Genomic DNA, 23925 nt, shown 5'->3' with positions numbered 1-23925 from the left:
GATAACCTCACTATGAACAATTATGTTTAAAATAATATAATCAACAACAACCGCAAATTTTCGTTTCTGACAAGTGAAGCACTCACTATGCGGAAAATGCCGGTTTTTGGTTAAATCATCAAAAGAAATATCACCAACACAATTCCAGACGAATTTCCAAATGAACAAACGAATCGCATCGACGAACCGTAGATCTCAACATACATGGGAATCTTCCTGTTGTAGGAAGGAGAGGTTATTTCCCATCCTCCTCTGACAAAAGATGTTCATCCTCTGAGGAGTAGGCATCTATCTCCTACGAGGATACACACCCTTCCAAGGTTAGGGTTTAGCCCTTCGTGTCCTTCGCAGTCGAGGATCTTGTCTCCAGCTGAGGTACCCATGAGGTAGACGCTGGAGGATCTATCTCCATTTTTTCCACCTTTTTTAAATTACTTGGTCTCTTCTTGTGACTGACCGTTGTCGGCTCGAATCTATAACAGAGAATATATCCCTCTTTCTCTATTGCATCCTTGAATTTGAGGTGAATTACACCGCAAGAGTTAGTCGGTCCACTTTTACAAAGCTCCGCATGTAGAAGAGACATGTAAGGGAGACGAGTATACAATAAATTACCCCCTGGTACCCCAAGGTTGAGACCAGTAGAGGTTCATCTTCTCTCTAGCCACGCATCCTTTTGACCTGGTCAGTAGAGGGAATTCCCGCTAGCACCTGACTAGGAGCTTCCCCACCAACGACAAGATCTCGCATCTCCTAGAGGAAGATGCGTGTATGGACGGATGAACCAATTAAATTGACGCATCGGCGCATAGTGAGTATGGAACTTGGACCCCATTGAAGCTCCATTTATAAAAACTATTAACCACCGCCACTTTACAGGTCCATTATGTGTTCCCCTTTCTTGAGTTATAACGAGTTATAACTCATCATACAGTCTCAGGGCTTTAACAAAAGCCAGTATACGAGACGACTCCACAGAGGCCATCCCTCCATCCTCGACATCAGCCGTACCAAAGTTCATGGCACGAAGGGTCGTCGTCTCGTCGCACTCAGAAACTAAACCATTCAATTCTACGTAAAAAGATGCTTTGAAAATGTTTTCATAAAAATACAAAAATTCCCATAGCAAAAAAGTTAAAGCGATTTGTTAAAAATGCACATTTTTGAAAACACCCCATAACTCCGAAAGGGTAAGAGATATGGATGTGCGGTTTTTAGTATCATGTTCTTGATAAAAATGAGCTACAGACATCGATATTATATATCTTTCTCTTTTTTTGTCTATCTCCTATAAAAAAAGGGTATTTCCTTTTAAAAGCGTCCAATTTGACCCACCCTGTACAAGTTGACATTATCGGGTTTTGCCATAGTACCACACATAATATAAGTATAGTAGGTACCTTAAATTAGAAGCAGCAGCGTTGTTCAGAGATTCGAGTTGATCCTTGGAGCTCAGAGGTGGCGACTGGACGCGACCAGTTTTCGCATGATACGTCACACTTTCCTGATCCTCTGAATCCGCATTGAGCATTGTTATTTTCACTGTGTCGCCTTCCATCGTGCTTCTGTTACAGGATCATAAAGTCAGAAATTAATAGAGGCTCTGAAATAAAAAAAAGACATTATTTTTAATTTCCAGAGAATCTTATGTAAAATTTTCATCAATCTTATCTAGTTACATTAGTTCTAGATCGAATAAAAACAGTAGATTCTATGATCCAGCGGGTTTTGACTTTGACTTTTAAGAAAATACTCATATTATTGTAGAAAGCACGCTTGATCATCAAACATTAATACCGGGTGGTCTGAAAAGTGGTTCACCCCTATAACTTTTATATTTTCTCAGATAAAAAACTAGATTTGATATGAGAGTATATTATAACATAAATTAGAATCGATTGACGGCATTCAGTTGTTTTTGGGCACTTCCTGTTTCACCGGAAATGACTACAACTTTTGATTTTTAAATGGCACCCTCGATATTTTTTACTTTATTCGATAGAAAATGACACTCTGAATAGAATGACATATCATATGTCAACTTTTTACATTTTCGCTTTAAAAAAACGTATTTTAAATTTAAATCTAGAGTGCCATGGCTGTGTTAAAACCACTATTTTTTAATCAAGGAGCCTTGGAATAATAGATTTGATCGTCTAATAGTTTTCGTGTCTTGTCCTGGCCCTGGCCCGTTAAAAGATGTCCAAGTCGTATTTTTAATCATATCTCAATGTTTTCAAACGGAACGAGGGTGGCTCATTATTATATTTAGAAAAAACATTTTTTTACGAATAATTTGGTAACACACACTTGGCATTTCACATTTGGTAACACACACTTTTCTATCGAATAAAGTAGAAATATATCGAGGGTACCATTTTAAAAGCAAAAGCTGTAGTCATTCCCGGTGAAAAAGGAAGTGACCAAAAACAATTGAATACGTCAATAAATCCTAATTTATATCATATACTAACAAACCAAATTCCTTTTTTTTATCCGAAAAAATAAAAAAGTTTTGAGTGAGTCCAGTACCATTATAAATTATTGAACATAATCAATAACAATCGTTTCTTATGGTATAACTGTAAAAAGTAATCATTTCTGAGTGTGAATAGTATCCCATCCCATTCCATCGACACAAATAAAATTATATTTAGCAGTTTCTTGTCTGACGTTTCGTTTATTGAAAACATATTTTTAGTTGGCTTTAATTTTAAATAATGAAACATTTTCTAGTTACATGCTAGTTACTATAGCTACTGTCAAACTATCAGTCAGTAAGTTGTGTTGTCTTCAAAGAAGGTACTAATTCAAGTTTTTCCTCGTAAGTAATCACTAAAAAGTACCCATTATAAACAAGATAATGATATAAACTTATTATTTTAGACTTCCGAATGGCCGATAACCCCGATAACCTAAACGTTACTATAGACGTTTCTATTGAGGAGTTGGACATTAAGGTACGTTTTCAAAAAGCACACAATTCATACAACACAATATTTAAACTCTTTTACAAGTCTTTCATCAAATCAAATTAAAAAATAATTATAAAAATAAACTTTTTAACGTATTCTAGATGAGGACAAATGCACCTAATTTTGTAGATCGGTGTAATCTTGACCTCAAGACCTCGATTTCTCATATTTTGTTAAGATACATCATTTTAGCTTTTTGATAAATAAATATAATTGGCCACATCATATTAGATTTATAACAAATTAAGTAAATTAACTAAATTATCGGTATCGAACAAAACGTCTTTTCAGACAGGGTGTTTCAATAAACATGTGCCATCATCTCTCGTGGGGAGTGGGGAGATTCCTCACGTAGAAATAAGATTTATTTTTCATATTGATCCTTCGAATCACGACAAGATCCTTGACAGTAATAGATGTGTCTGTCATTTTAATTTCAAACTAGTTTTTTTTTATTTTACAAAGAAATAAGTTGGTACAACTGGAACGCATAGCAGGAAATTAATATATTTAAAATTTGACTGACAAGTGATTACTTCAAAATATTGTGAAAAAAAGACTGTATAAAACTGAAAAAATGTAATCGAGTTATTTTATTTAAAAAAACGGTATGTGTTAATACAAAACGAACAAGAACAAAACACCACATACCAAAAAAATATAAAAAAGAACTATTTTTTACTTTCAAGCTTCAAGAAACTTCCCGCATTTATTATTATATTTATCAATATAACTTATGTACAAATACAAATTTGTAATATTCCACAGGAATAAATAAAACAACATAAATAAAATAAACTACTTTATTAATAATAACACTTACCAAATTTTATACCTAGAGGTTGATTAATTAACTTTAATATTAATTTTTTTGACATTATTTTTCTGCAGTACTAAATCCATTATTTACCTATCGTGTGATGTCGATATTTTACAGCTACTCCAGTTTTTAGTATATGTTTAGTACGATCCTTATACCACATCCGAAATGCACTTATCTACGACGAGATGGTATACAAACTTTATTGATGGTAACTTTATTGGTGTATAAAACTTTCTGCCTGGGCAGCGAGTATTAACTATAAACTGTGCTCTGGGTCTACAGTTAATTTTCCCTCGATTTTTCCTCCACTTGACTTCAAAAGACACAAAACACACGTAATAACACAAATCAAAATGCATCATCTTCCAAAACTTGAGTATTTGACATAAGTTGACACAAAATTATAACCTATAATTTGGCAAGACTATGACAATCTTCAAAAATCTAAAGGCCAGTCCATACGCATCGGCGTCCGTTTGTCGTTAATCGTTCTGTCAAACCAATAAAATTGAAATATGATCTGTCATTTTTGAAATAAACCAATAAAACTGGTTAAAAACAACAAGAGATGACGCATGACGGATTTATATTTAAACCCATCCATAGTTAACTTAAAAAATATTAGAAACTTTTTTTAGTAAAATAAATAGATTGGTATGGGACGTCATCTGCTTTTATTCCGTCATCGTCTGTCGAAATCTTACCTGAGAAAAAAAACAGAGTATACCAACATGGGTCCGATTCTGCTTTGTTTCATAGTGACAGGAGGTTGAAGTCTTAATTTTTTTTCGATTTATTATATTTTCTTCCAAATGCGCTTTTAGCGATTCGAATGAAATTTGGATGGTAGTTGCTATGCCTCCTTCCTATTTTATTTCTAAAAAATTGGCGCCGGGAGGTACGTATAGCCGCCCATACTAAAATAAGTTAATAAAAAGTTGGTAGGTAGTTCTTTTAGTTTCAGAGTAAATGAATTTTTTCAATTTTTTTTATCTCAAAAACTGCGACTTTGACTGATTTTGATGTTATTACCAATTTTGTTGCAAATATTATTCCTAATCTTAAATTGAAAACCGCGTTTCGCTAGCTACTGTAATTTTGGAGTTACGATTTTTTAAAATTTTAACCCCCTCCCATAACCCCTTAACAACCACCCACCCCACCAAAAACTAATGGCCAGATTCTCGGATGCCACAGTACTTTTGTGCCAAATTTGGTTAAAATCGGTTTAGCGATTTTTGAGTTATCGTGATACAGACGGACAGACAGACAGACAGACAGACACCATGAAGATATTTTGTATTTAGGTCATTTATGACCCAAATAACTCATTTTGCCAATCTTAATAGCCTACCATACCTATTGGTATGGTCGGCTAAAAAAATTCGACAGATTAACCGTTAAATATCAAGAGACAACTTTTAATCAGCATTGAACGTTCTGCACAATTTTTCAAAAGATAAAAATGTCAGTGGCGTACATAATTTTTTTTAGAAAAATATTCCAGTGATAACCCATATGCACGTCCCTGGTGAATGTGTCGACACTTTTTTAGTAACATTTACCCTCAAAATTTCATTGGAATCGCTAAAAGCACTTTTGGAAGAAAATCAAAATAAATTGAAAAAAGATAAAAAAAATACTTTAACCTAGCTACGAAACAAAACATAAGAACGAATACATAAACATAATAAGAAAATAAACATAGAACTTAACCTGTAGCTACGAAACAAAACATAATCGGATCTATGTTACTTAGGCTGTATTCCGTTGCAAAACCAGGCGAACCAGACCGGTAAACTACGGTAAAGAGCGGTTCCTGAAAAACATCGGTTTGATACGGAACGGTTTGGTAAAATATTGGAGACGTCAAATGTTGACGGTTTCTAAATTTCAATACCTCTATATTATAAAATGTATCTTTTATGCATTTTTAATGTACCTATTCTTTGCTTTTACGTTCGTTTGCTTCTTCTTTTCAATGGAGTTTAATATTGAAAAGTACTTTATTAATAAACTGTTAAACTCGTTAGACAGCTCAAGTGAAGATTTGCGGGTCCAATATTAAAACAGATCAATAATAAATAAACAAATCTAATCAATATTTATATTTTTATAGCTTACAAAACATTCACGATTACTTGTTGTCTTGTTTTTCATTCAAGAAATAATGGTTTCATTTCAAGAAACAATGGTTGCATGATAAGTTTAAATGGTCCTAAAAAGTCATTCTATTTAATTAACGAAATTTATTTACGTCTACTACCTCAATTACTTTTGGATGTAAGTACAAAATATTATTACAACTTTTAGAAATTTTAGAAATTAAATGAGCATTTTACTCGAACTTCCAATATCTGCTTGATTTCTGTCACATAAATGACATTAATTGACAAACAAAACCAGAAAAATCAGCCTTGTCGCGCTGGTTAGTTATAACCGAATTTTTCAGGAACCGTGTTCCGCAATAAGAAAACTTTCAGGAAACCGATAGAAACGGAACATAAAACCATAACCGAGGTAAGCAACCGAATACACCCTTAATATGAAAAACAAATTTTATTTTTATGAGGAGAATCTCCCCACGAGAGATGGCACATGTTTTTTCAAACACCCCCGTATATTATTTTTATTTTCTTTAAATTCTAATTTAGGTATTGTATAATGGCGTGATGTATTAATATTCGAACCAGTTTTGACTAAATGTGAAAGTCTTCGGATTATTCCTTTCCAATAGTTAAATATTAACGTTAGGTACGTTACTGTAAAGTTTAAAAGTCAGCCGTTCTACCAGCTATTATACACAAGGTTTCGACAAAGTTTCGATAAGTCTTATATCTGAGACATAAATATTTCAAACTAAAAAAATAGAGTATAATAAATTCATGATGTGTTTTTTTTCCATAGCAACTGTTAAAATTGCCTTATATCTATCAAAAATAGTAGATAAAATAGTACTTTAACCGCAAGGGTAGAGTAAATGATACTTTAACAGCGAGGATAGGTTAAAAACTTTATTTCTTCTCGCACGTTTTTTAATTGCTTCCATTTCTGAAAATTTTTGTATTCCTTTTCATAAGTTATTCGGGATTTAAATGGAAGTAGTTTGGATATGGCGTTTGTCGCCTTAGCCTGAATATTTGTTGGTAATTTACTTATATTTCGTTTTGAACCATTTCTGGCTCCAATTCAATCAGCAATCGACACGAAAAAGAATTAAAAAATATTGACTCAAAACCATAGCACAACCATAGATAAATGAAACAAGTTGAGATTGGAAACTGCCCATTAGGACAATGTAAACACTATTTGGCGCTATTCCTGCAACGGTCGCGACCCAAAACTTTTGAAAATTTCGGAGCGGTTCGGCTTTTTCCGGAATTATATCACCAAATATTGTTTATTCAAATTTATTATTATTTTCTTTTAATCTTATAAATAAAATACAGTGTGTTGCATACAAGAAACTTTATTTTATATAACGACATGTATGAAATACCTATGAAACATTGGAAACCGACGTTATGCCACGATCCACGATGGTTTTTGCAGTTCACAGTTTACAGCACAGCTTTTTAAATTTTTAATGCCACTTTTTCACAATTATCACCGGTTGGAGTAAATAAAACTTGAATTAAACTCACAAGATAGCAATAATTACTTTGAAAATAGACGCTATAAACACTTTTCGGAATTTCTTTAATGAGAGCGGTTTAGATTTTGAAAGATTTTATGATTTTTGAAGATTCTGACTTTGACAAGAGAAAATTATCTCTGTTTTTGTTTGTCGTTGTTCTTAGCGACTGTTATAGCAGCGCCAGATCGCGTATAACGGTCGCGACCCAAAATAATTTCGCGACCTAATATTTTTACGGGCTTTCCAATCTAAACTTGTTGCTTATCTTGTCTTATCTATGCTCAAAACTGACAACTAAAGAGACAGCTTTATTTATTTGTCAAATTACATAGAAACCAACGCCAACCCAGCACAATATTTTTTCTGCTCGTAATAAATTTCTTGAAATAATAATTTCCGAATATTTTTTAAAACGTAACTGGCTTTGGAAAAATATATTGTTTTATACACGACGATAAAATTGCCTTATCGTCTCCCGAAATTAATTCACTCGCTCGTGATTTAATCTTTTCGGTCGACGATAAAATAACATTTTATCGTCTTGTATAAAAAATAACTACTATAACTATTATTTTTTCAAAAAAGTCCTATGGATATTTCGCCACTGAAAACTAACTATGGCCGTTAGGCAAATTTGTTTAATACTAAACGACTGCTTCCAAATTAGTCTCCGTTAGATTAACGCCAGCAGTGTTTTCAAGAAATAACTATTTTATTTTGTAGATTTTCTTACCGTGGCGAAATACCCATAGGACTTTTTGGGGAGATGAATCCACCACAGAGGTATAATATACATTTTTAGGGTTCCGTACCCAAAGGGTAAAAACGGGAACCCTATTACTAGACTTTACTGTCCGTCCGTCCGTCTGTCACAAAGGTCTATCTTATGAACCGTTATAGCCAGAGAGTTGAAAATTTCACAGATAATGTATCTATGTTGCCGCTATAAGAACAAATACTAAAAACAGAATTAAATAAATGTTTATAAATAAAAAATTACTTTCGCTAAACATTATCTTTTAAGTAAGAATTTTACATAGAATCTTTCAAGTCCTCGGTGGCCGCGTGGTTTAAAGCGTTAGGACCATAGACTTAAAATAAAATATAGACTGAGCATCTCATTCATAAATAGCTGGAACATGCGGTCAGACACTGTCTTGTTATTGTTGTGTTATTGTTTTAGGTTATAACGAGTGCGACACGAGCGATAGATAGGTTGTCTCTGTCGTAACGGTCGTTCCCTGACGACTCTGCCAAGAAACACAACACTGTCTTTCGTTTCTCAAGTACACCTGAACTTCCGTATCATAGCCGGGTAATTTTTTTATTTTAATGAAGCTATAATTAAATTAAAAATATATCGTATTTAAACTTTTTTATATTTTATTAAGATTTAGGACAGGTTTTTTTAAATAAAAGTTTAGAAAAAACGTCTTAGAGTCCAAAAGGGATAAAAATAATAAAATACACGTTATAGAAGAAATTTTATAATCGAAATTACGTAATTTTTGAAATTAATAATAAATTATTAATTTTAGTCAAACATTTACAACCCCTAATATTAATGAAAACAGGATCTATTCCACAGATATAATAGAATCGGCGACAGGGAGAGAAAAAAAAATATGATTGTTGTAATTATTTTTCTGGTTAAGTGATGTCTTATGTAAATTAGAGAAAACATAAATCTGTTCCATTAAAGCAAGGAAGGTGATAGGAAGTGGATAAAATGAAAACTACATTTATTTAACTCGGTACTGTCTTTATTATACCGGGTGCGTCCCAAAAGTGGCTCATCCCCATAATTTTTTTTATATTTTCAAATAAAAAAACAAGATTTAGTATGTTAGTATATGACATAAATTAGGATTGTTTGACGCATTCAATTGTTTTCGGTCACTTCCTGTTTCACCGGAAATGACTATAACTTTTAATTTTTAAACGGCACCCTCGGTATATTTCTACTTTATTCGATAGAAAATGACACTCTGAATAGAATGACATATCATATGTCAACTTTTGACATTTTCGCATATGGTTTAATTGTAATTGTAACACGCGGTTCATAACGACAATTTGACTCGAAATACCAAGTGTGTGGTATCAATATATTCATAAAAAATGCTTTTTCCAAATATGCTAATGAGTCCCTTGTTCCCTTGTTCCATTTGAAAAAATTGACATATGTATGATTAAAAATACGATTTGTACATCTTTTAACCGGCCTAGACAAGACACGAAACCCATTAGACGATCAAAACTATTTTTCTAAGGCTCCTTGATTAAAACTTAGTGTTTTTAACAACACCATGGCACCCTGGATTGAAATTTAAAATAGGATTTGTTTTTAAGCGATAATGTCAAAAGTTGACATATGATATGTCATTCTATTCAGAGTATCATTTTTTATCGAATAAAGTAACAATATACCGAGGGTGCCTTTAAAAATCAAAAGATGTAATCATTTCGGTGAAACAGGAAGAGACCAAAAACAATTGAATACGTCATTAAATCCTAATTTATGTCATATACCTACTAACATACAAATCTGTTTTTTTTATCTGAAAAAATAAAAAACCACTTTTGAGACGACCCGGTATATTAAAAAATATTGTTTCATAATGTAATATCATTTTAAAATTCTTGTATGTTATTTTAGATTCTGAAGATAATTTTAGAATAAACCGGAATATATTTTTAATAAAAACATTATTAATTATTAACAGGGTTATAATTATGATTTTGTTACAATGTAAGTAAGTAAATAATGTAATGTAAGAGAAAAAATTCAGATTTTACATTTTACTAAAATATTATCTAAATAAGCGCCTTTCTACAACAACGCCACTGACTCCCAATGGGTAAATTGAGAGTTGCCTACCGGTCAAAAGTCGTTTCAAGACTTAAATGGATTATTTAAGTCAAATTTCTTGCAAATTTGGCACTGGCGAACCATATTTTATAGTTCTTGAACAGAAAAAGTCAATAAAATAAACACTTAAGCACTACAAGCTAAGAAAATGCGTTAATACAGCCGGGGAGATAGCGGCAACAAAGCTTTACCGCACACGTGCGACACGTACTACAAGGTAATAAATGAATGAATAGGCTCCCTCGCCTCTAATCGGTGTTGTCATATTGTAAAGAACTTATCCTTTTTAAACAGTATCCGACTTATAATTTAGTAGTATAAGGACTATTTAATACATCTCTGGAATATTAAAACCTACTTTATTAAACTGTAGTATTAATATCTCAATATATGTGTATAACAAGAAAAAAAATATTGATAATATTAAAGACGTGACAACATAGGCTGGATGAGGAAGGCTCGGTCGACTGTACCCAGAAGTAAACATGTGTACAAAAAATATTGTCTGTCCGCGTTGAGATGTAAATAGTGTAGTCTATATTTTATTTTAAGTCTATGGTTAGGACTTTACGCTGCTATGACGTTGGAGCCGTAGTAAGGCAGGTTCGAATCCTAGTCAAGGCGACTTTTTTTTAATCGTTTTTTTTTTATTTTTACATATTTATTTTTACTTTTTACATATTTATTATCGATTAATACAATTTTTAGTAATGTGTTCCTTTATTTTTTTTTAAATTACTTATACGCGCATTCAAAATTTCATCTAAATCGGAAAAAAAAAGTTTATAATAATATTTATATCTATTATTAAACAAACCTAAACTTAATAAAAAAGAAAATTAAAGCACATACTCAAAAACATATCACCAACGTAATCATTTGCAGATTATCTGCTGTAAAGTCGTTACTTATTCTATTAAAACACAATTTAATATTCCGTTATTTCGGGTAAATGCGGCAGTAAATTTAAAAGCATTTAAAACGAGGTACTATAACCTTAATAATAAAAAAGATTTAACATAAATTAGACATTTAACCCCCAATTAATACAATAGGGGATTCTTAAGGATCACTTCACTAATCTAACCTAAAATATTTTTTAATCAACGTAAGTAATGTGATAAAATCTATTTTATTTCTACTAAATTATTCGAACTTGAATTCCAATGCCGGAGTACTCACAAATTATCTTTATATAGATCGTATGCGATAAATTTCCAGTACATTAAAGTTTTTTCCTTAAACTTACGTTATAAAATTAACAGTTTAGTACAATAGGCCATAAATATTTACTTTACCATCATCTGAACCGATTCCCTCTGCTCTCTACTCTGACACTATGTGACTTATTTTTAGCTGACTTCAATGTTAAATTGAAAGGTGTGTTCCAAAATCCATGGATTTATAAAAATAGATAGATGTTTAAACAAAAAATTATGCCAGTAGGTAATGCTTTTGTCACATTTTAGCTTGGTTAACCGTCACAGATTATAGCGGTTATTTTCTAAACACTAAATAGATATTTTATACAGGCACGGACGAAAAGTTATTCCTCTTCAAAACAGTTAAACACATGTAGGTAGCGCCCCTATAAATAGAAGTCAAATTGACATCAAAATCAAATTTCTGATATCAAAAAACTCCCAGACACCAATTTTCATTCAAATATTGATGTTAATCGAAATAAAAATGATACTTCTAAACCCTGTATCTCCGAAACTAAGCATTTTAGGACATACATTTATATGAACTTTTTTACTTATTTTTATCTGCATAATATGCTGCTAAAGTTTCAGGAATACAGTTCGGAACACTCTGCATATCTCGCGAGTAAGAGTCAATTTAGACACTCGCCAAGTCGGTAGGCTATTGACAATGATATGGTCAAGGACAGAGGTTCGGATTCTGCGCAAAGAAAGAAGGCCTCGCCCAGATTACCCTTAGCAGCAAAAAGAGTTAACTGAAAAGACTTTATTCTTCCATAAAGATGAACAGATAACGATCTAAAAAACAAAATACGTGGGATTTTCTTCTGTGACTTATGACTTAATAGCAGCGATTGTTGTCCTTTATCGCGATCCGCGATAGTAATAATTCCAAACAAATTTTGAAATCAGTATTCCCGTTTCTGATAATTTAAACAATACAGTGGCAATTTCACGGAAGCTGAGTTTATCGCGATAATTATGAAGCAACTGCAACTATTTTCTTTATTTGAATATCGATAATAAACCTACACCTATTCACTTATATTGTATATTACGGCGATAAATACCGTGGGATCGAATGAAAATTACATTGAACACTTGATAACAGGCATGAAAAATAACATGATCTTTAATTTTTAAACAAAGTCTGTCTTTTATGGTCTAAAACAGTTTTTATTGTTTTAACTCCGAAGTCGGGATTGTTTAAAACACTTGTTTCAAACTTGTCCAAAGTTGACATTGACATATGATATGTCATTCTACTCGGAGTGTCATTTTCTATCGAATAAAGTAGAAATATACAGAGGGTGTCATTTAATAATCAAACAATGACTAAAGAATCCAAATTGTGCCGATGTCACCAACATATTTTTCTTAACCTAACTGTTTGAAGCAATATTTATATTTTTTGAAAATTATTTTGACTACGCCTATGGTGTATCATACTAATGAATTACGAAAAAAACGTATTAAAATGTTAACAAAAGGTACAAAACTACTATCGACGTATAGCACATAACAAGTACATATAGATGTTAATTGAAATCGAAGAATAATTATCCAATTCAATAACAAAACGCTAAAAAGTCGGTGTGGACTGTTTATTTACCTATGAAACGTAACTCCTGGCCCTCCTGGCTCTTTCTTATCGCTGCTGCTTTTACACTTGCAAGCTGAACAACTAATCACCATTGTAATAAAGTTTATACAAAGTTTACTACACACAAACTATTAAAAATCGCTAAAATTGTCGCTGGTGACCAAATGATGACTCATTGTTTGCCATCAAAAGAATGGTCTCTAAGGTCACAAATTCTGCTGCAGCCCGAATATGGGCGTTACATGTCCTTATATTCTTTAGTCATTGTAATCAAAAGTTGTAATAACCTGACATCAGAAGAAACCATGATACAAAGAATACAAGGTATGATATTGCGCAGGTTGGTCATTACGTCACAGGTGATAAACGGAACCATTGGTCGGCAAGCTCCGCGCGCCAATTTCAAATTGTCAAACAGTCAATGACACAATAAATGTGAAAATAATTTTTCTCTCTCTATATTCTAACTCTATAATTTGACATAACTTATGGGGTTATGTCCTAATTCTGCCCTATTTTAGGTCTTTTTTTATTAGCGGCAATTAAACAATATGGATATTTTTTGTATGGTGTATGACGTCACAGGTGGAATAAGAGAAGAACGAAATTGGAGCCGCTATCGATCATACCTTGTTTTCTTTGTACCATGAGAAGAAACTGCATTAGAGTATTTTAAACGGCACCACCAAACAGAGCTACCACCTGAATCCCCAGCGGGAATTTTACATTCCAGTTAGTCAGCCCGGCGCCGAATATGTCCATGGTTGGTAACAATGAATAAAAAAAACTCGCGCCCTCAATTACGTAACTAGAAGTTTAATTGGCATCGAATGTAGGTACTTATATTTTTCCATAAAATATTTCATTTTCCTAGTATCAATTTTAGGTTAGTTTCTATGGTTCGATTTAGTAACTCAATTGGGACATTTTATATTTTAGAAGAGTAAAAAAGGCAATTAAACACAATTCGTGCTCTGTGAATTTTCATGAGGGCCTTTATTATTGGTCGGCAAGGTCAATTCGACTGAATTGAACAAGAGAGACGGTTAAGGCTGATTCAATTATACTTCACATCGCTTCGTAGGTCAAAAGGTGAAAATAAAACTCGCCATTCATGGGAATTTCGTGGAGTTTTTTGTCGACGACAGATTAGCATGAGAATATAACGATGTGATCGAATAAAAATGACATAAATACATTTTCAAAAATAGATAGAGTTATTATTATAAAAACAGAAGGAAAAAATTAATCGGCAAGCCCTCAAACAAACTCGTAACCGTATACACCAATGTACACTGTTTTAGACATTCACACTCACACACAACAACCACACCTACATCAGTGTACACTACGAGTTTGTTGAGGGCTTGCCGATTAATTTTTTCATTCTGTTTTTATATATTACCCTCACTATTTCAATTTTTATTTTGTTATTAATATAAGCGATACCAATTAAATTTTTAGTTACGTAATCGAGGACGCGAATTTTAAATTCATTGTTGCCAACCATAAACATATTCGGCGCCGGGATGACTAACTGGAATTTAGCTGGGATTCAGGTGGTAGCTCTGCTCTAAAAAATGTCAAGTTGCCACATTTATTTATTTATTTCCTGACATTTCCTGTTGTTTTGACAATTTAGTTTTGTATTACTAGTTTTTGGTTTAAATGAATAATTGTATTGTGATACTTTAAGCTTAAACATTTTTACTAGCAGACCTCGCAGTCGAACATTGTTCTTTTTAGCATCTCTTTTAGCGCGAAGTGTACAAGATAGCTTAATAGTCGTAAAAAACTCATGGCAACTTTATTAGAATATTTTGAACGGGAAATCGGTAGTAATGGCCCTTTATGTCCCTTAAGTGCTTTTAAAAAGGTGAGTTTTGTAGATGTAAATAATAACTGTTTACACATATAGATATTTATAAATAATTTATTTTTGTTTCCAAAAATATGTTGATTAAAAGAAAATATGTAAAAGTGGGCAACGCTGTGCCGGTCAAGCTTAATCACGTGACTAAAAGTTTATTTCATATGAACTATATTTCACCACTAAAACAGAAACCTAAAAAATAAAAAAGAACATATTTTTGGTAAAATAACACAAGGGTTTCATACTCCAAACATATTTGTCGGTGATATTTACGTTATAAACAAATGCATAATCAACAAAAATACTGTCTAACTAACAAAAAAACTCATCAAAATGTATCTTGATTTTTTTTATTTGAATTCTTCACAAATCTTAGATATAAAATTTTCGTGAAGTCATTGCTTTTTAAATACCTACCATACGATGAAAAAAAAACGGCGTCAAAGACGGCTTGGGAATGACAATCGATAATAATTTTGGCGAGGTCAAGCCCTAGACGTCATTGACAAATTTTATGTCAATTTTTAGTAAATGACTTGGTAAACAACATCTAGAAATTGACCTCATCAAAAATATCATCGATATTGTCATTGCCCAGCCGTTCTTTGACGACGTTTTTTTTTCGATCACACGATACATTGTAAAGGGCTAGTGGCGACATTGTAAAATCGTGGGTTTTAGAAGCTTTAAAGAAGATTTAAAACGGATTATAATTTTTGACATAAAAGAGATTTGCAATTTGCAATCCTGGAATTATGGTGAATTTCCAATTAGTGTCATGAATGTGGATACCTAACTGGAAAATATGAAAATTCGTTTAACGATAATTGGAATTATATAAAACTTCATTAAAAACAGATTCAAGGGCTCTAACTAGTAAACAAGTCCCAATAGTGGATTGCATCAACCGATAAACATATTAATGTCAAAGCAAAAAGTTCTCTTTTAATCCCCAATTTGTAGAAAAGCTGTTAAATCAATGCAAAAAATGTACCAATACGTAAAGCGCAATAGTTTTAACAGATATAGATACGATTATTAAAAATTGTTTATTACGTATTTTCCTGAACCGAGCAACGGCCTAGCTACATTGAAACACCTAGTACGAGAGCTAGCAACGTCGGAAAAACAAGTATTTTCAGACGTCTGGCTCTTTGATATATCTTTTACTTTTACTATGCTCTCTAGAACAGCATGTGACCCGTCTGGCTGCTGGTAAACGTTGCGTTCCCTACTGCGCATTGAAAGAAGATACTATATTTTTATTAGTCCTTTAAATGCTAGTATTTAATATAAATCGAACATGTCTCCATTGCTCGGTGCGTAGAGTTTCCGACCACGAACCGATGATTCGAATTGAGTTCGAATCCGGGTCAGGGCAAAGACTTTTTATTTTATTTTCCTCTATATTCTAATAGTAAAGTATTAAATATTTATTTTTTTTTAATCACCAGAATTATTTAATACTTTACTATCAGCATATAAACGAAAATAAAATAAAAAAGTCTTTGTCCTGACACGGATTCGACCTCTGAATCATCGGTTCGTGGTCGGAAACTCTACGCACTGCGCTATGGAGACATGTTCGATTTATATTCAATACTAGAATTTATAGGACTAAATTAATAAAAAATATAGGATCTTCTTCCGATGCGCAGTAGTGAACGCAACTTATATCGGCAGCCAGATGAGCCGCATGCTGTTTCAGAGAGCATAGTATAAGATATATCAAAGAGCCAGACGTCTTAAAATATTTTCTCGAAAACGTTGCTAGCTCTTAGACTAACCGGTTCCCATTAGAACACCGAAGTTAAGCGACGTAAGGCGATACTGGTGGATGGACGGGTGACCGGTTCGAAACTCTGTATCGTGCTGTTGTTCAAGGGAAAAGTGTAAAATCTATTGACACACACTGCTCATTCACGCCGCGGCCGGATGAGATCGGATATCTCGTGAGTAAGAGTTGATTTAGATTTAGACACTTCCTAAGTAGGTAGGCCATTGACTATATGGCCGAGGACCGCGGTTCGGATTCCGCGTAAACAAAGTAGGCCCCGTCCAGATTAGCCCTGGCAGCAAAAAGGAGACGTTAACTGAAATCTTTACTTTACTTTTCCTGAACCAATTTAGTGAAGAAAGCCAAAATAGCACATCATAAACAAATACCGTATGATTAAATAAAAACGATATCAAGGATGACTACTCTTATGTCTTTGTCAGTAGTAGAAGTAACATTATACAGGGTCAGTCTTAAGTAAGTTCTACTATTTTCAGGGCTGGTAGATCTCGATAAAAGAAACATATTTTCTCATTACAGTTTTTTCAAATAAGTCCAAAATATAACCGCGTTATTTTACTTTAAAAATTTCTAAAAAAAATTGGTTAAATTGTGATGAGAACTACTTGAAAGTTTCTTGATTTTCTTTCTTGTAAATTTAATCTACTACCTATGTTGCCATATGTTGCTATGTTGTTCCTCAGTCGTCTATGACGCCGTTTTTTTTTTCGATCGTAGAGTAGCTAAATATAGCTTTTTATCCCTAATAGGAATAAAAATAAAATATACCTGTTACATAAAACGTGTGTCCTGTTATTATTTTTAACGAAGTAAATTATTTTAATTAATAAATATATAAGTAGTTATTTATTACAAACACTCGATTTATATTAATTAGCACAATTAGTAAATATCATCAAATTTCAAGCAAATACAAATGTCAGGTTGTTTATTTAGTACTATTCCAACAAATTTAATAACATTTAATTGTTTTGTTTTTTTATTTAACAACAGGGTGCAAAAAATATGATTTAAAAAAAATCAAAAAGTCGATTTTTTTTTATTTCAATCCGATTTTTTTTATTTCAATCCGATTTTTTTTTATTTTAATAAGATTTTTCATTTTTAATCAATTTTCTATTTAAATCGGATTTCGAACTAATCGTTATTTTCAATTAAAATCGTATTCTAACTCTACCCGGTATGAATATTTTAATATTTTTACGGCGTGTGTCGTTTTTCCACATCGGTCACCATTATACAGGGTGTTCCAAGATTCCGTGGACATTGAACAACTACGTATTTTCTGAATCAAAATAAGTTATTGCACATAATAATTTACCTTTATACAAAAGTGTTTCGTTTGTCCAACAATCACAAATAAACCCAAACGTTAATTAATTTAAAATTTATTAATTTATTTAAGCTTTTTATGGAGGTTAATCGTAAAATATACTATGTATTTGTGATACTGACATAAAATTCCATATTTTCACTAACTAGATTACTAGAGCACAATAAACATTACCCGCCTCTCTAGCTTGATGTGATAAAAAACATTTTTTGGAAGTCAGCTTCGGAAAAAAAATTCTCAAAAAGTATGCGCGGTGTCGTTTTTTACAAGAGACAAAAAAGTAGTAAATACAATAAGGACCATTTTGTGAAAAAAAAAATCGCTTGTCGGATAAGTTGGAAATTATTTAATACTAAAATTTATGCAGGGGTGGGGGTAGTTTCCACCCTTCCCGTACTTTTTCTTGATTTTTGTGAAAATCAAGCATCGAATTTCTTGAAATTGTGTGTTGAAAATATGCCGAAGCATTTAAACAGTCGAGGAAAAGAGCTTGTAGCTTCCCTGATAAACTATTTTGAGACGAGAATGTCACAATAAAGGTCCTTTATACCTTTATTACCTTTGACTGCAGTCAGAGACGTAAGTTTGATTGATAAGCACATTACACCACTTTCAAAGTTATTTTTCTACGTTAGTTTTTATTAAATTCTGTGATTATTAGTTTGTGCATTAATAGCACCCTCTTACTTGTTATTACCACTTATGGCGTTGTAAGATGGACATCAATAAATAAGTAAATAACCCATAATAACCCCTAAGAATAATCTTCATAATGGATTACTTTTTGCCAATATGTAATAATTAAAATAAACTATAAAATAAATAAATCAATTAATTACTAAAATATTAGTTATTAAATTAAAAATAAAACGTAAAAATCTTTAAAAAATGATATAATAAATATATTGTTTGTCACTTTTAAATTAAGATTCATCTCAGAAATCCATCACAATCTGGCAGCGCTGTCGCCATCGCTTGTCACTCACGTGCATCGGAAATTGTTTTGCGATTACCATAGTTCTACATTAGAGTTTGCGAGCATGAAGGGAGAAACAAAAATGATGATACTACTAAACACACAAATAAATATTGCTTTTCTTGAATAGGCCTCATGATCTTATAATAAATAAACAACTTAATACATGAATTAAGGCGTCCTACTTTTATATTGTTTTTAAATTGTTACTTTATCTTTTTGACAAACGGAGTACAATAATAGAATTTAGTATCTGGTCAAGAGAAGGTCGAGGCCTTTCAATGTATGTTTTCGTAAAATAAATAATTACAATCAGTCAACAAAAAGTTAAGAAACTAGTAAAAATGTTTTATTAGTTAGCGTTCAAAAGTTAGAAAGATGTGACAAAGTCCAATATCGCCCTAATTCGACCATTTAACTGACTGAATAAGTATAATATTGATTCTTTCCTTTGTTGAAGTGAAACTTCTTTACGCTCGCTGAGAGTGAAAATCAAGGCAGTGACACGACACGCGACACAACAGGCGAGAGGAAAAATAGACGGTAACCTATGGCTTAGAAAAAATCGCCCGATTTTAATGAAATTTGGAATGTCGATAGATTGGACCAAGGTCAACTCGATGTACGACACGTGTCACTGTGACCGTTTTGACGTAAGAAACGTCAAGAGTTGATGTCCGATCACGACCAAATTTAGTGGGTAGGCTATGTGAGCGACGGTGCATACAGTCCCACCCTGCTAAGTTGAATACGACGTTTCGTTTACATCTTCATCAGGGTGGGACTAAGGATTTCATATTGAAGAAAAATGTGGGTCGATTTCGGCATAATTGGGGACGGGTAACAGGATGATGCTCTCGACGTTTCGAACCGAAGCCTCTAAATGGACGAAATCATCAATATTTTTCTTAATTATGGGTCGATTGGAACTAGGGTTGCCACCTGTCCTTTTTTGAAAAGGACAGTCCTCCTTTTTTGGAAAAAATTGTCCTTTTGCCTTTTTTGACCTAAAAAGTCCTTTTTATTTACGTATTTCCATGAGAAAATTATCTACAGTAACCAGCAATATTCCTTTCGTGCAAATTTAATTAGTTATTATAAATATTATAAAACTTATTAATAAATGTTTTTTTTTCAAAAGTCACAAAAGTATTAATTTTTGCGACGTGATTGCAATATAAAAAAGTAATTTTAACCAACGTCTAGGCATAAAAGGAAAGGACTTTTCCGCTTAAGTGCGCTTAAGCCTCTGTTTAAGCAAAAAGTACGAAAATATATTAATAAATATTATTAAACTGACATAAAGTGTCAAACTCAACGAGGGTCTTATTTTTAAATATTTTTATATTATTTGCAACGTTTCAAATTGTTTTTAAAAAATTATTTGTGAAGTTTGAAAAAAATAGCATGTTCTATTCGAAGTAAAAATTACTTTTTGTGCCTTGCCTGTAATATCGTGAAACGTACAGCCTCGCTACAAAAAGTATCATTTTTACTCTTAATAAAACAATATACTGTTTAATCACAAATTATAGTTTAGGCTTTATTTTTAACCATTTTGATCTTAATTTTTTTTTTTATTTTAAAGTAGCCGATTTATAGTTCGCGACTTATTTAAACAACTAATTATTAATGAATTTTATTTGAAACTATACTTTTTCAAACATGTCCTTCAAATCCTTCAATATAATAGCAGTTAGTTATAACTAATAGTTAGTTATAATAGAAGTTACACTTCAAATATACGCACATTTTTTTAATTTTTCTACTTCAGAAATTTGGTTTCTTAGACTTACTAGTTTTATTAAGAAGAGCAACAAATACGAAGGATAGGGAAAATATTTTAAAAGAGATTATACCTTTTCACCCTAATCTTATAAGCTTCTGAAAGAATAACTTTTTTTCGTTTTTTTTTGTTAATCTCTACCTTTTCGAAGCGGAGACCCCTTTGTTATACACCTCTATATGAGCATAGTATTGTATATATCACTCAATATCTTTCTCTTAAGGTAGGATAGTAGGTACCTGTCCCTGTCAGATCAATTCAAATGCGTCTTAAATTCCGAATACTCCTTATATAGGAATAGTTTAAGTATATTCAGTACCATAGGATTGAAAAAGAAAACGGCGTCAAAGAAGGCTAGGAAATAACAAACATGATAGTTTTAGCCAGGCCAAACCCTAGGCGTCATTTACTTAGCCTATATTTTTCTTTATTTTTTAATGGCTCTCTTCTTAAGGCGAACTGTTAAGAAGGTTGTAAGTTATTTTTATATTGAGTAAAAATTATTTTTAAATGTTATACTTAGTTTAAAATTCAAGAATTTTTTTTTTTTTGAAATATGAATAATTTATAATTCCCGTAATATTATATATAGTATTATATATAGTAGTATATAATTTTTTCTTCAATCTCCATTAATCTTTCTGTAATTAGTGTTAATTTTCTACAAGTTTTATGCCAATTTTTAGTAAACGACGCGAGGCGGACGTCTAGAAATTGACCTCGTCGAAATTATCGACTGTCACTCTCCAGCCGTCTTTGACACCGTTTTTTTCAATCATACGGTATTTCTCTGGTTCTGCATTTCAATTGTACCAACTTATTTCTTTATAAAAGAAATTAAACTATTTTAAAATTAATATAACAGAGGAGTGAAAATCTCAAATACAAAACCTAGTTTGTTGTATACATGGTGGTACTATATTCCGGAAACTTCGGCAACATGTTCTTTAGATAAAAATAAGTAAAAATGTTCGTATAAATGTATGTCTTAAAATGCTTACTTTCAGAGATACAGGGTGCAGAAGTTTCATTTTTATTTCAATTTTTTCTAAATAATTTCTAAAATAACGTCAATATTTGGATGAAAATTGGTGTTTGGGATTTTTTTTGACATGAGAAATTTGATTTTAGTGTCAATATGACTCCTACTAGTAGAGGGCGTCACCTACATGTGTTTTAACTGTTTTGAAGCGTAATAACTTTTTGTCCGTACCTGTATAAAACTACCGAGCGAAAAAATATACATCTCTGTGACTTTTTACGTAAAAAATATCTCTTTGTAAAAATCGTTACGAGCAACTATTCTTAAGATATTTAGAATGGAAATAAACAATACATGTCATTATTGACGAAAAATAAACACGTTGAGTAGATAGTTATTCCACTGAAATAATAAATTTAGGAACTTTTTATTTTTTTAAATTAATCATAAATTTTTCTGCAAAAAATGATGATAAAACAGTTTCTGTTGAACTTTTGGCACAAATACATTTCAAATTTATGATTTCAGTCTAATAACTATTTAGTCAACATGTTAATTTATGTCAATGATGACCGGTATTGATAATTTCGATTCCAAATATCTCGAAAACCATTACTCGTAGCGATTTTTACCAAGAGATCTTTTTCACGTAAAAAACGTCGTAAATGTATGTTTTTTACTCAGTAGTTTTATACAGGTACAGACGAAAAATTGTTACTCTTCAAACCAGTTAAAAAATATGTAGGTAGCGCCCTCTACAAGTAGGCGTCATATTGATATCAAAATCAAATTTCTCACGTCAAAAAAGTCCCAGAATCCAATTTTCATCTAAATATTGACGTTAATTCAGAAATTATTTAGAAAAAATCGAAATAAAAATAAAATTTCTACACTTTGTATATCCGAAACTAAGCATTTTCGGACATACATTTATACGAACTTTTTTACTTATTTTTATCAGCAAGATATGCTGCCGAAGTTTCTGGAATATAGTTCGGACCACCCTGTATATTCCAGTTTATAGTCTATTGACTAAGTTAATGTATAGTTTTAGTGCACTATTATGTCATTAATTATGGTTCTGGTTATTTCACAACATAATGTGCTATTGTGCGTTTAATTAAAATGACCCACGGATGCATAACAATATTATAGAAAATTTTATGGTACTAAAATAAGCTTAAAACAAGATAAATTTCATTTTGTAGCAAATTTAGAAAATGGATAAATTTTAGCTGAAGTTAAATAATATACTTTTAGAGAGGTATTAATTAACTTGCTACGCAATTATTTTGTATAACTGTATAAAGATGATATTAGCTTGCTACAGTGCATTTTCAGTTAACTACAGAATTATTAACTTTGCAAAACATAAAACAGGTATTAAAACATTGTAGTATGGCAATCCGATTTTGCGCTTATATTCTCAATAATTATTATAATATTTTCAGCAAAGCTCATTTATTCGTTGTTACATTGTATTGTTATTTTAATTATGAAACGTTTAATTGTGCCATTATTTAGTTATTTTATATTTTAACAATTATTATCTCCGTACTTTTAATCATTAAATTGATTTTAAGTTTAATTTATTAAAAAATATAGAATACAAAATAAAAAAATAAGCATACTAAAAATCACAACTATAATAACTACAACTAAGCAGGATAAACGTATATGTAAAGTTCATATCAAATAAACGTTTAGTCACGTGATTAAGCTTGACCGGCACAGCGTTGCCTACTTTTGCATATTTTCCTTTAATCAAAATATCTTAGGAAACAAAAACAAATTAATTATAAAAATATATAGGGAAATTAAAATAACTTTCGTTGCACATCATAATACGACCACCAGCAAACTCCATAAGACGACGCATGGTGTCATTGATGACGTGCAACGAAAGTTGTTCCAATTTCCCTATAAACATATTATTTACATCAACAAAACTCACGTCCTTAACAGCGCTTCAGGGACATAGGGGGCCATTACTACAGCTTTTCCGTTCAAAGTAATCTAATAAAGTTACGATGAGTTTTTTTACGACTATTAAGCTATCTTA

The 23925-nt window shown here is 31.8% G+C and overlaps 1 protein-coding gene across 2 annotated transcripts in view; it reads right to left on the bottom strand.

Moving 5' to 3' along the window:
- The window catches only part of LOC115874689 (ATP-binding cassette sub-family G member 4), a 101902-nt gene that overhangs the window by 40793 nt on the left and 37184 nt on the right, over positions 1–23925 (bottom strand). For both annotated transcript variants that reach the window (XM_030889918.1, XM_030889919.1), the window contains exon 2: positions 1401–1603. In XM_030889918.1, the coding sequence (XP_030745778.1) occupies positions 1401–1558 (158 nt within the window). In that variant the 5' untranslated portion in view covers positions 1559–1603. The remainder of the gene's footprint in view (positions 1–1400; positions 1604–23925) is intronic.

This window comes from Sitophilus oryzae, unplaced genomic scaffold (genome assembly GCF_002938485.1).
Source record: "Sitophilus oryzae breed Bouriz unplaced genomic scaffold, Soryzae_2.0 scaffold_1297_pilon_pilon, whole genome shotgun sequence".
Taxonomy (NCBI): Eukaryota; Metazoa; Arthropoda; class Insecta; order Coleoptera; family Curculionidae; genus Sitophilus; species Sitophilus oryzae.
The sequence above is the reverse complement of the archived record's forward strand: the minus strand, read 5'-3'. Positions and strand labels throughout refer to the sequence as shown.